Here is a 14283-nt window from a genome sequence, read left to right as displayed (position 1 = left end):
AGAAGCAGCAAAATGGACTACCACTCAGGGCTGGTGCTTGTCTTGAGCCACAGTCCTCCAATCTCCATCCACCAGCCCCATTTTCACTGGGTGATCACAGATCTTTGAATTCAGTTTCTCTTTACTACTAACTTACTACAATGGTATGTTGTAAGCTGAGGTTCCAAGCATTGATGCTTTGTGTTATCTCATGGCACAGTGCTGGTACAGAGAGAAGATGAGAACAAAATACCTGGAAAACACATAAGCAGCAAGGTAGGGACTGCAAGACTTCTCCAGCCCAACTAAAACCAGGTAGATTTGTTCTCACTGGAACATGGATCTCCTTCAGGAGGTGCTGTTTTGGTTTTTTTTGCTTCGCCTTGGTCAGATCTTTAAAAGGCAGCAGCAGTTCTAGCCCTGAGTTTCCTGTTCTGAATCTAATTTTCCCAAGGCACAGGAAGTGACTTACCTGGAGATCTTAAAGGCTGTCACAAAGCTCAACAGCCAGGATTAGAACCATATTTCCTACTTTAGCTTCTGTCCTTTCAAGTCAGTGCAAAATGTTACCAAAAAGCATTAGTACCAAATGACACTAGGGCTTAAGAGGTATAGGCATAGAAACCCATCTAGATACACCTATCAATGTCACATATATCTGTTCGCGGCATGACAATAAATGTCTAGGCAAGTAACAAACACAAAGCAAAAAAGGTTCATCTGTCCCTAGTGTATTTTAATATGTAAAATAAACCTAGAGGTGCGAGTTGGATTTCAGCAGCAGTTAACCCTTTCCCTGACATGATGCAAGGTCTCCTTGCAGGGATACTAAGCAGATTTGCTAAATGTCATATTGGGGCTAACTTTGGCAACTAACAGTTCATTGCCTGCTTATATAAAGCTTCCCAGGAGTCAGGCTGCTACTCTCAGACTTCTCCAAAAACACTGCTGTTCCATAGGGCTAATCTCATTTCTTGGACCATGAACCCAGCTGCAGTCTAAGGGTTATGGCCAATGGATGCATGAGACACAGCCACCAGTTTGCCAAGTGGTTGCTGCTCCCCAGGTCTGTTAGGTTCTCTGTGGCTTTTGGGCCTGCAAGAACCTTAGCTGAATGATGCTACCCACTTGTAGGGGACACTATGCCTGATGTCACTTTCCCCACTGCCTGCCTTCCACTGCCTCCAAGCAAGTTCACAGAGATCACCTTAGCTCATGTTCTGGAATAGGAGGGGTTTGGTATAGCTTTTGGATTTCACCAAATGCAAGACACATGAAAAGCTGGTCAAATAACTTCTTCCTAGAACACGCCCCTGCAGGTCCCATGGGTCTGCATGCTCCAGCACACACATGTGTAGTGAGGTAGCTATTCTGCTCGAGCAAAGAAGAGCATTATCAGTTCAGAGAGCTTTGGCTCTCAGCAGAACAGATATTTTTGAGTTAGGTGGAACATAACAAAGCTAGATAGGTCTGAAGTCCTGGTCAGAAGTGCACCTGCCGGGCACCGATGCCAAGTTATTCATCTCTTTAACTTTTCAGAATTGAAGTGCCAGCAGCCAGACAGTCCTGGGCTGCAGGCATAGTGCAGGTATGCACATGTTAAGCTGCAAGCTCTTGGGAGCTGCATTCCCTTGTGAGCCCTAGACAGGGAATTACTACCACTTCCCTGTCATCACCGGTGGGAAAAGTAGGTGTGATATTTCCCGGTTCAATTAAACAGGAGCCCAAGGTCACTACCCTTCTTTGTGAAACGGCTCCATTTCAATTTAATACTTCCCGTTGTTTCCTGCGCAAAGTGTTGACATGGGAACAATGCCATCTCCCGCCACGAAATGACAGCTTACTCCTGCTCTTTCATAACAGAAGCTCTTGAGGTTTGCATCAAGTGAGCTTGATTAGGTTAGTAATTACTGCAGCACATGGAAAGCATTTATACCCTGTGACCTTTTGTAAATAAAGAGTTATACTGGTTCTGCCTCTAAAGCCAGGAAGATTTACACATACAGCTTTTTCCCAGAACTGAGGCAGGAGAAACTGAGGCAGAAAAATCCTGAAAGCCAGCAATTTATTCAAGAAGGGATGCTCAGAGCCCTTGAAGGCTCTAAGCTTGTGGTATTGTACCTATAGTTTGCAGCACAGGGAACAAAAGATAGATTTTTCATTAAACCCTAGCATTTTTAGACACACAGACTGTATTCTTTTTCAAGTCATGCTGACGGTCCTGCAAAAGTTCTCATCAAGAGCTGGTACTGCACCAGAACTGTGTGTGCAGCTCTTCGTGATTCACTGCCTGCTACCTGTTGCTGTGGTAGGATCTGCTCTGCAGAACAGGCTGGACCTTCCAGTCTTGTCCTATTCCTAAGACCCCTCCTTAGGCCTTCTGTCCTATTTTCCTTCGGCAGTCACCTTACTCCCACGTAGCAATAGCACTTGACATGACCTCTGGCTAATCACTTATCTCCAAAACCCGAAGAAATAATTTCTGCTAAGTCTGCCTATGCTAAAAGACTTTGGGAGAGAGGTACTTTGTAACCTAGGGTTCCCTGCTCACTGGCGTGACTGGGGGAATCCCAAACCTTTTCTTCAGTACTTCACATCTTGGGCTACAAGATACCTGGGAAGCAAAACCAGGTAATACCTCTTTCTCAGAGTGGTCTCTAGTTTTAAGTACCTATTCCATTCCTTCAGTAGCAGCACTTCATGGGAGTCCCCTCTTCTGTAGTTGGGAAAACAGGAAACACAAATATGATGCAATTACCTTCAATTACCAAAAATATTACTTTTATGGAAGAAAAGTGAAAATTTGGTTATTCCGGATCTGAAGCAGTGAGAGACACACAGTGAGATTATAGGGGAGTTTTCAGTGACCGAGGCTCACCCGTGGCCTTCAGAGAGGAGAGATAATCATGTTACTGCCTTTCCTCCCAGCTTCACAGCAGTTTATATCCTTTAATCTCATACACTACATCCTCTGTTTGCTTGGGCTTTGGAGATTCAACAACCCCCACGTGCAGTTAGTACAGAGCAGGACTCCCCAGTTACTTGCTGGTTTGATGCTGGCCACAGCCATAAATGACTGCCCTGCCTCTGTACACACAACGTGTACGTGGATCAGAGATAAAATCAAACGTGCAACGTGGCTCCACCCATGCTGTCTGCAGAAGACAAATTCATCCACAGCAATGAAAAGTGCAAAGGCAATTCAGTGTTTTCCACCTGATCCCAGGCGATGTTTCTTAGCATCCCTCAGCACATCCCTCCTTGCGCACCAGCCTCACCCCCCAAAAGCTATTGAGATGCTTGTTTTGCTGAGTCCAAGTCTCCTTTTCATCTCCAAGGCTCTTCTACCTGTGTCTCCAGACAGATTAATAAATATTGTGCACACTGAACTTCTCTAGGGCCCATCACAGGAGGCCCGGTATCCCTCTAAAACCTTTCAAGTTTGTTTTTTTGCCATCCCTTCTCTTTGGATGTATGACCGCCAACAGGCCAATAACAGCTGTAGGCCTTGCAGACAACATCCATTGTTCAACCTGGAGTGCCATGTCCTTATTTTTATTTGAATGATTCTTCTCCTGTCCCATTACACACAAGGACCCCCAACGGTTTGGCATTTGAGCTCCACCTGGTGCATCTTGGCTGTGTGAAGCAATGTCTCAGTGCCTGTTTCCACCATGTAAGTCCTCAAGCAGGTCAAGACATCACCATGTCCCAGCGCTGACTCATGGCTGTGCTCTCGCAAGGGTTGATGACAAGCTCTTTGGTGCTCTCATTCGTGTCCCCAATCGTCTCAGTGTCCAAACAGAAGCGTGAAGCTATGTGTTCAATGTGTGACCCAACTTTACCCCATCGCTGCAGAGAAATACACACATGAGAGGAGAAACAGGGGTGAACAAGCTTCCTCCTCATTATGCTTTTACTGCACTGTTCCAGCACCCAGAGGACAGTAATCACTAAGCCTTTGTGGCCTGATGCTGGGAAGTACAGGGTCCCCCAGCCCCCACCCAGCAGAGCACACGCTGAGCATTTCTCTCATCGGAAGCACACTCATTTAAGCTCAGCCTCTGCCTGGCTTCAGTAAGATAATATATTACTAACAGCTTTTTCCCCAGGTCACTGGTTCAAATGCCAGCTCGATGATTAACTGCAGAGAAACGTTAGCATCTGCTGGCTGACTGGCAGCCCGTGTGAAGTAGATTGCCAGTTTTGGTTTGACTTTTGCAGATAAGTATCCAGATCACCACCCGCACTAATAGACATCCCTATCAACACACTCATTTAAGAGGCAAAGGTCTGAACAGGCTGGAGTCTGTACTCCCAGATAGACTGTGCTACCCAGATGAAGTCAGATCACGCGGGCGATTTGATGTGCAGTAATACTATGCTGAAAGAAAGGGAATTTCAAAGAAAATGGGGGATCAATGAAAGGGTTCACCTGCTTGTTGTCACCTTCTTTGCAAGGGGACAGCAGCACTTGGGACCCAGGGAAGAGGGTGTACACAGACAAGCACAGCTGCTGCTGGCGGACTTGGTGGTTGTATGTGTATGTCCATTCCTGCAAAGAGGAAGAAAAAGAAAGCTGGTGAGAGATCAGGGTTGAATCTTGTTATTCTTGTACACTTTGGCTTGAATCTGACACCATCGGAAACCAAGCACAAACCTTAATGACTTCAAGAGGCATCAGAACAGTTCACTAGAATATTTCAAGGCTCCCCAAAACTGCAGCTGTCATTGGGGAACTGTAGGTACCAAAGAAAATGTCTACAAAAGCTGCTGGAAGAAAATGGTTCACAAGGCAAAGGACTTCATAGCCAGAACTGGGCTCTGGTTAGGGAACACGGGGATGGAGAAATGGCAGAAGAGGCAGAAATGTGCAACCGCACAATGTGCAATCCTCTTTTTATGAGGAAGAACAGCAGAAATGCTTTGCAGCTAGCAGCGGGAGAGAGGAGGCAATATACAGAAAATGTTTCCAATTTCCCGGATTCTGTTCCCAAATATCACAAAAATCAGGGGTAAAGCTCGCTTTTCTATCAAAGGAGTGGGACTGAACTCCAAATGTTTGCTCTACTGATTTGCTATGACCACTGCTATTCCTGCTTCCCTGGGCTCTCCCGGAGTTTTTTTCTTGTGCTGCTTTTGATGCTCACCAGTTTATTATCAGCTCCTCAGCCCAAGAACTAACCTTTGGGGGAGCAGAGACTCTTTGTCCTGTGTAAAGCTCTCTGGGATTATTATCTTTTCCACCCATGGATGTTTTTGTTGGGAGAAAAAGACAAGAGGCTGATAGTTTGACCAGGATTTCCAAAGGTACTGGACAAAGCATCGTAGCATTTCACAAAGGTTTATTCCAACCTTCATTGAATGCTTTCTGTCATTCACCTGTGCTCATATTACCCAAGAGCACCTCCTGAGGGGCTAAGACTGTCCAGGCAGGGACATCTCCCTGCTATTTGCATGTGGACACAAGCAGACAACAGCTGCTTTGGCTTATGAAAAACCACAAAACATACTTTTATATAACCCCGGAGAGCGACTTCTGGAACAAGTTTTTTTGCTTATAACTTTGTGAGAGTATTAAAATTTGGGCTTGAAGGGGTTTCTGAGGGCCTCTAGCCAGGGTGCAAAGCAGGATCATCTCCTGCTGTGTAAAGAGCTCTGAGACAGGAGTCAGGCGAGCAGCAGCAGGAGCACACGGAAAGCAGGCTGCTGAGCTGTGGCAGGGCAGGTGAGCAGGACTGGGGGACAAACAGCAGGCTGGCTTCACTAGCAGGGGGCAATAACCACACTGGAGACAGCAAGGCCAGGGAACAAGACGGTTTCCGCAATAGGCCCCAAGAGCCAAGGCAAAGGCTTTGGCAGGGTACAGGCTATGAGAAAAAGCTGCTGTGAAAGCAAAGGTGCAGAGAGAAAGCAAAACAGCTGAGAGCTCACATACGGAGTCAGAGCTCCAGGAGGAGTGAAGTGAGCAGAGGTCTTGGCAATAGAGTGGAAGGCAGCGCTCAAACACGTGGCAGTTTAGGCTGGGTGTGGAAAAATGAGGGGTAAGAGCTGCTCCTGGGAGACTGCAACCGCTTCCAAGTGCTGGAGGAGGAAGTGAAGAATGGCTGCTCTGATCTCAGTGCTGGGATGCCTGCAGCTCCCCCTGACTTTGAATGGTGGAGGCTTTGGGTTGTATTAGCATGAATTATTAGAGCAGGGAAACACTTCCACCCCTTTGGTATTTGTCACCGTCAGCAGCTTTAACTCCTCTCCCCAGCTTCAAAACAGACAGCTACAGGCATTTAAATCCTGGGAATATAAATCCCACTTCATTCGAGTTCTTAGCCGCCTGGAAGGGAAAACACGCTTTTGCACAGCAAACCCAGATCCACAAGGACTTCACACTGTGATCCTCACACCCCACGTTTCTCAGCCTACTACTCCCCACCAGCTAATGGAAATCAAACCTGGCTTTCTGAACAGCCTGCCCACAGGCTTTTCAGCGAGAGCTGCCCAGGATTTCAGCACGTAACAAGCACTAATTTTCAAAGCCGTAGTCTGCACTCAAAGGGCCTTCTGGCAACTACTTCTTTGTCAGATGGAGCAGAGTTTACCTGATCCTACATTGAACACGTTCCAGACATCCCAACCATGCACGCTGTCAGCTGCTGTGTAAACTACCAGCCTGGGAAATCAGGTGCCAAATTAGTCCTGCATCTGTGAAGAACCAAGCCCTACGGGGCAAGCTCCAACACCTGTTCTCCGTGCCAGCGCTGCTTTGAAAACCTGCTTTACATTTTTAACCAATTGTTTGTCATTTTAGTTCAGGACAAGGCCTGAGCTACACCCATGAGGCTCCTCAGCAGCAGCAAGCTAATCACAGAATCACAGAATGGTAGGGGTTGGAAAGGACCTCTGGGGATCATCTAGTCCAACCCCCCCTGCCAAAGGAGGGTCACCTAGAGCAGGCTGCACAGGACTTCGTCCAGGCGGGTTTTGAATAGCTCCAGAGGAGGAGACTCCTGTAACTCTGGTGTATGTTGGATCCCCCAACTAACTCAGGGAGTGGGACTTGTGACCTCTTAACCTCCTTACTTCACTGAGGCACTTCATGGAGGACTGCTGCTCCCAGAGGTTCTCCATGCTTTTTCCCCCAGCCAGGCTCCATTCCAGCCTTCCTGATATTCACATCCTCTCAAGGTAGGACCCTCCTCTCACTCTGCAAGTGCCATGGAATAGACATGGTGGTGTGGTCATCATCTCTCCTAAGCTGTTCTTCATCATAAGAAGGGAGGCCTACAGTGTTAGATATACGCGTCAGTTCGAGAGCTGACATTGGATCCTCCCCTCTTGCCCTCAAGCTGTCCTGCTACTGTCTTTATCTAAACTGACAGATTTTCACGCAGCTCTTCTATTTTGGCAGAATAGATTTTTATGGAAGCCAGTCTCGTTGAAAATGTTTTATCCAGTTCTAATCATGTCTTGATTCGTTTCAGCCCTAGATGAAAGCCAGAGAAAGTGATGCAGATAATGAAGAAATTCGTAGCCGGGGAGGGGGGGAGGCAGAGAGGCAAGTCACTTGAACACCACAGAATCCACAAAAAGCTTTAAGTTCAAATACAGGCAAATGGCCATGCAAATTTTTATCTTACCCCACCTCTTCCATTATTCCTGTCAGTTGGGATGAAAATTCCTGCTTTTTTTCCCATGAGAAACTACTTTATCTTCTAAACCCTGGCACACTGAGCACTCACATGGTGAGCATAACAGTAACAAGAGCAGAGCCTCGCAGTCCGGCAGTTGTGGTGAACAGGGCAGCCCAGGGTACACCTACAAAGGCAGACCTTTGAGGAGCTAACATAGTTTCAGGGCTGCAGACTGCCCTGCAGTGATGCCAACGGGATTGAGAGCTCACCCCTGGTACCAAGGAAAAACAGACACGTGGTGAAACTGAGGTCAAGATTTCCTGCCTTCTCAAAGACAAAGCAGCTCCTGATGAAGTGGTGACAGACCAAGGTGGAAGACGGTGGACTGGGAGAGCAGAGCTACCAGCTGTACACCACAGCCAGCAATCCCCCTCCTCCAAAGCCTCAGGTGACACTAGCCCCCATATGAAGCTTACAACTATTTTTCAAGGCTTAGCATCATTCAAGCAGGCACCTGTCACTGCTACTCCGCATCATTTTGAATTGAGGAAATTATTTTAAAATGTGACCTTTGGTTTGGTATAGCCTGGCTGGCAGAAGGAGAAAGGAACACCTCAGCCTAGCAAGGAGCAGCCCCTTGGGAGCCCAGTGTTATGTGACAGAGCTGTACATGGTCTGCTGCCCAGCAAGAGGTCAGCCATACCCTCAAGCCAGGGTAGCAGCTAGAGCAAAATGTTTCTGGAGAAGCCGGGAACAACCTCAGCCCTCAATTAATCTCTTTTTAAAATCACAGGGAAGGTTATCCCAAGGCATGCAACTGCATGGGTCACCTAAGGATACCAAAGCGCTTCACCCATCAAAAGGCCTTAAGATGCAGCTAGCTCTTATGCACGTCTTGGGAGAGGGAAAGCAAAATGCAAAAGGTGCCCACGGTGGAGGTGACAATGCTTCCAGCCAGTCCCTCTGCTCTGCCACCTCAGCCTGGCTCCCTCAGCTCCAGCTGGCCTACAGCTGGGGCAGGACATGCCCATGGAGAAGAATAAAGACTTTTGAGGGGAGAAAGGTCAGAAGAGAATTTTTATCGTTAAGATGTCTCAAAATGGACCCTGTCAGGTTACTTTGGATACGTGCTAAATGTTCTCCAAAGAAAGTGCAGATCTAGTCAGCCCACAGAGGTCCTCAAGCCAACTGGGGTAAGCTTCAATGCCACATCAGACAGATTATCACATTGCATTTCCTTCACAATAAGAGTCAAGCATATGCCACCCAAATGCAATGCCAGCCACTCAGCTTCAAGGCCCAGATATTTTGGGGTGCAGGCCTGGGAAACAGATGCTTCAACCTTCCCACTGTTTCCTCGCTTGTCTAGGAGATGACTAACTTTACATTCATCTTGCGGCTACTGCTTACATGTGTGTGAGTATCCAGGCCAAAGTGTCTTCTGCTTTTTTATCTGAAGTATGTCAGGTTTTGTGGAACTGGTAATGATTTAAATAAATCCCAGACTTAGATGTCTATTCCAAAGATGTATTGACTAATAGCAACTGACACTTAGTTTGAAAAAAACCCAACTACTCACACCTTCATCAGATAGACCAGGACAAAATTACGATCAATTATTTTCCCTCAGATGCATTTCTCTTTTGAAAAGCTCAATCAACCAGTTCATTTAGCAAATGAGATGCAACAAGAGTAGAGTACCAAGAGATACAACAAGAGTAGCATACCAAGACTCCGGCAGGCAAGAGAGCAGGTAGCACCTGTTGTACTCTGGGGATGGGCAGCACTGCACAAAGATTTCTGCCAGTCACTAACTCAAGAGCAAGTCCCTCCGAGAGCCACCCCAGGAGCCAGAGCCTGTCATGACTGCTGCCAGACCTTTTGGAGAGGGAAGGGGCAAGTAGATCCCAGGGATGAGAAGACAGAGCTCTCCCACATAAAGATGAGGGGTGTACTTGTGCTCCAGTGCCCCTTTTAGCAATTCAGGACTAACAGCAGACACCACCAGGGAGGGTTTGTGAGATCTTCTAGTGGTGTAAAGCCTGTCTGATTTCACTGCAGTCTGTGGATGTGGCCAGAGGGCTTACAACACCCTTCCTCTGCACTACAGATACAAAAAAACTAAAATAAAGAGCAATTGATTGCCATCTGACAGCTCCTGTTCTTCTCTCCTCAAACCATGGTGATGTATGACAGCTCAGATCTTCCCGTACCCGGTCCCAGGACTTCATGCATGTAATGTTGGTAAAGGGCTTGGGGAGCCGACTAGGGAGACAGCTACAGCATGGCAATCAAGCAAACAAATTAATGCTACTAACACTGATAATAAAGGATCTGGATGGCTAGGATATTTCCGTAGTACTTACTGAGTGCCAGGAAAGCACAGCTTTGATTTAGCTAAGACTATTTTTCAAATAATGAAGCCTAGGGTAAACAAGATGCGACTTCAGTATGTTAAAAGTGAAGATTATTGCTCTATTATGGTACACCAAATACAAAAATAAGCAGCATTCAGGACTGCTGTATAATCTATCCTACACAACCCGATGGCTATAACCCCCAGGTCATCCATAACTTCGGGGGTCCTGTAACAATTGTCTAATTAAAATACATGTTTCTATTCACAGCGAAAATTTAAATATCCTGCTTTCATCTGAAATGTTCTCCATGGGTACAAGTAACAGAGAACTATCCTAGAAAGACAGACAAAGATAAAAGGAAAAGGTTTTTCTCTGTTCCTGTCTGTATGTTGAGTGTAGCTATTCAGCAATCTGTTTGTAGTGCATTTTTCTATTGCCCTGCAGAGTTAGTCCTAGATGTGCACAAGAAATGGAGTTGCCATCCAGTGGGAAGTGTTGGCCTATTGCAAACTGCTGCAGAATCAGAATGGGAAGATGAAAAGTTTGAAGTATGAAAAATTCCAAAAAATTACTGCACAGAAATGTCAAAACAAAACGTGTTTGATGGGAATGAAACAATCCAACTTGTTGGCATGACATTTCTCATTTTAACCTATCACATCAAATTGGTATTTCAGAAAGACCAGTGCCATTTCATTTTGAAATGCTAGCTTGCAGCAGCATTTTCCATTCTGATTTTCCCAGACTTTTTAAAAAACTTCCAATTCATTGAAAGCTGCAATTGTCACTAAAACATTTTTTTCCTTCAGCAGAGTTGACCCTGCAAAACATGATGGCCTGTTCTCATCAGCTCGCTTCTCTTGCTGTTTGTGTAAAAAGTCCATGCAGCAGTGGAAGAAAGAAAAAGAAATCTAAAACCTGGAAACCAGTTAAACTGTAAGAACTGTAGCTATGTGGTACTTGCAGTTATATTCACTATATTTTCTGAACTGACTAAAATTCAAGTAGTCATTGTTGACTTTACTAGGCTATGAAGCAGATATTATTTTCCTGACTAAAGGCAGGCATGCAACTGCATGCAAAAGAGATGCACATAACGACATGCTTCATTTGCACATACAAATTAGGGACATTTTCAGCAGCATCTCCAGGCTGGGCCTTTTATATGCGTAGCTACCTGGTTTGAATGTGTAACCATGAGGGTTAAGGATGTACAGTCAAGTGGAAGTAAGCACACTGTTGCCTATTAAATTATTTCATGGCACCCTGAAGAAGTGAGTGATTGTTATCCTCCCTGTTTTATAGATGGGAACAGTGAGAGAACTTACTGACATGCCCAAAATCACAAAGGGAGCCTGAAGCAAAGGCAGGTTTTGAAGCCGTGTCTTCAGGGTCTTGATCCAGCAACTCCACTGCAAGGCACATGTGCCTGCTCTTGGCTCTAACATTTCCTAGAATATGCTTTTGAGAACACTGATACATGCAGCTTTTTCTCATCTCAGTGAGACTGAAAAAAAATGAGATCGAAAAAACAAGAGATCATCCTCATTAAATTCTCACTAGTTTAATGGGCAATCTAATATTGAGAGAATGCAGACTATGAAGGTATAAATATCATTGCGATTCAGTGCATTTTGGAAGAAATAAGGCTGAAAGATAAGAGGAAATTATAGTTCTCTTTGTCTTTCTCTGATCTCTGCAGATGAACGGCACGTGGCGTTCCTGAGCAGCAGTAAGTGCTCAGCGCAGGCTAGCACAGAGATAAGCGATCCACCCCGTACTGTGGCTCCTGCACCAGTCCCTGCTGCTGCCCAGGGCCTCCACTGAGGTAAGAAGGACTTACCAGGCTTTAACTACATGCTACCTTAGGAAAGGGGTTGGCAGAACAGGTAATCCTCCAACTGACCTTTGCAAACTTAGAAAATCACCTTGAAGCTGCCCCAGGGCCTATTCTCTAGCCAGGATCACAGGGATAGGCAACACATCTTACCTGTGCCGATGCTGCCGTGCCTTTGCTGCTGATGCAAGGATTTAAGCTCAGGACAGGGAACTCTTGGGCTTCAGACTTGTGCGACTCCAGGCAGCTCTGCCTTTGCCTGATCATCCCAGTCTGATAGAGCGATTCCTCGGGAATCCTGCAGGAACAGCATGAAAACAACATCCCTGCTCCCCCGGGCACATGGAGTACTCAAAGGGAAGTTCAGTGGGGTAAGGAGGGTGCGATTGCACCACTTCGCCTTCAGAAAATGAGAGCGGCAAGTTCTGTTACGATACTGAACCACTGACAGCAGCACACGGACAGGGACACTGCAGAAGCAGCACTCAGAGATGGATGGATGGCCTTTGTAAGAGGAAAAACTAAATAACACTGCACAAGGCAGACACAGGAGCAAGGAATAGACTGTGAGAAGGCTGAAGGTCAGCCTTCAGCTTACAGGAGTGGGGAACTTTATAATAAACTGCCACAGAGCCCTGGCATTCCCTGTGAATGCTGCTGTGCAATGCCACACATGGCAAAAAAGCAAGAAAACAGCTATAAATCATTTTCACACTGTGATTCTGCTCTCAGCCTTTGCAACAGCAGCTCCCTGGAGGTATCTCCAAAACTTTTGCACCCTTTCTGAGCGTGGCTTCTGACAGTGACTGAGGGACTGGATGCAATGGTTTCTGGAGTAATTTTGGTGACTAAAAGGGATTTGCACAAAAGCAGCTGTGGAAGTGCATATTAAGCCAAGCATTAGGCTAGGAGTAAGCCAGAGCCACCTGAATACAGGTCACAAACTCCTAGAGTGGATGGTTTCACAACAGAGAGGTCTTGAGTATCACAGAACAGCACCACAAATTTAAACGGCTTGAATGTGAAAGGACTGGAAACGAGGTGCTTTTCCATAATCAAGAATCATTAAGTACTGAAACAACCAAGGCTATGGTGCATCTTCCACCTTGGGAAGACTGGCTATTTCTCTATACCACCTGTCCCGCAGCGAGGGCAGGAGGATAGCTGAGGAAGCCCCAGATGCTAGGAGAAATAACTGGTGCTTTGCCCCACACCAGCGCCACAGAAAAGAGCCATGGAGTCTGTAAGACTGCTTAGAGGAAGCAGGATCACAAATGAACCATGCCACACTGAGAGCAAGCTGTGTTTAAAGCCAGCATAAAATTCACTATGTCATTCTACGAAGCCCAAGGGAGGGGGTGCCTGTGTCTCTGGGGCAGGAGGGAGGTGTGGGGACTGGCGGAACAGAGGAAAGCTCTGTGGGGCAGGAGGGATGGGGCAGCCACTGGCCTGCTAGAGACAGGTGGAGATCACATATCCGTACCGAAGTTCAGGATAAACATTTTCCAGGTACCACTTGAAGCTGCGGCATTTCAACCTCTTCCGCAGCTCCACTCTGCTCTGGATGCTGCGGGAAGAAAATGTTGTAGAGATACAATGGAAATCATGAAGGTAAGACCCAATGCACTGAAAAGGGAGGCTGGGAGAAACCAAACAGATATGCACAGACAGCAAACACAAGAGCATCAACAGCTCTATTTTCTACTATCTTCTGCATGAGCTTGATCAGTCACTTTGACCTCTCCCTCTTTGGCCGTCTCACTTGGTAAAACGGCATGATGACATGATGACACATTGCCACTTTAACAAGGAGTCTGGAGTTTGATGGATGAAAGGTTCATGGAAAAGTACAGTCATTTAAAAATAATTAGTAGAAAAATGTATGCTATCTACTACATGCAATAAGCATTAGTTTAATATATTCATGTACTAGGAAATTAATATATGCTATTACAAGTTACTCTTAGTTTACAGGACTACACAAGGCCTTGATTCACAAGAGCACCTAAACACACACTGAAGTCAGCAGAAGTTACTCACACAGTGAAATATTTCTTTCTTTCCCTAACCAGGGCAAAATTTCTGCTGAGGGATGTATAGTGACTTTTTCCAAACTTTAGCATCTCTCTGGGCCAGCCTCTACCTGTGGAGCTGTTATGAGCTGACATTTAAATAGCAGTAGGAACCCTCCAGTACCTTCCCTTAGCATAGTTCATTTTCTCTACACCCTCGTGTATTTAGCAGGACAGAGCTGTTACTTCATTCTATGCTGACTGATGGGGTGAGGGTATGAATTTAGTGCGAATAGATTAGTCACCAGGATTTCAATTTATTTATCTTAGAAATTTAAGAGTAGCCAGAAGAAATTAGGAGTTGGATTTGGAACCCATTGTGGCCCAAAGGAAACTTTCTAAAGAAAAGAAGAACACAAGAAAATGAACACAAATACGTACTGTCCTCCTGACAAGGAGGTATTTCT

At 45.9% G+C, this 14283-nt stretch overlaps 1 protein-coding gene across 1 annotated transcript in view; it reads right to left on the bottom strand.

Annotated features, from left to right (window-relative positions):
• Positions 1–2083: 2083 nt before the first annotated feature.
• The window catches only part of GALNT14 (polypeptide N-acetylgalactosaminyltransferase 14), a 102120-nt gene continuing 89920 nt past the window's right edge, over positions 2084–14283 (bottom strand). The window contains exons 12-15 of the mRNA XM_075445965.1: positions 13288–13371; positions 11958–12102; positions 4415–4534; positions 2084–3831 (exon numbers count right to left, since the gene is read on the bottom strand). Of these exons, the coding sequence (XP_075302080.1) occupies positions 3673–3831; positions 4415–4534; positions 11958–12102; positions 13288–13371 (508 nt within the window). The 3' untranslated portion in view covers positions 2084–3672. The remainder of the gene's footprint in view (positions 3832–4414; positions 4535–11957; positions 12103–13287; positions 13372–14283) is intronic.

This window comes from Opisthocomus hoazin, chromosome 2 (genome assembly GCF_030867145.1).
Source record: "Opisthocomus hoazin isolate bOpiHoa1 chromosome 2, bOpiHoa1.hap1, whole genome shotgun sequence".
Taxonomy (NCBI): domain Eukaryota; kingdom Metazoa; phylum Chordata; class Aves; order Opisthocomiformes; family Opisthocomidae; genus Opisthocomus; species Opisthocomus hoazin.
The sequence above is the reverse complement of the archived record's forward strand: the minus strand, read 5'-3'. Positions and strand labels throughout refer to the sequence as shown.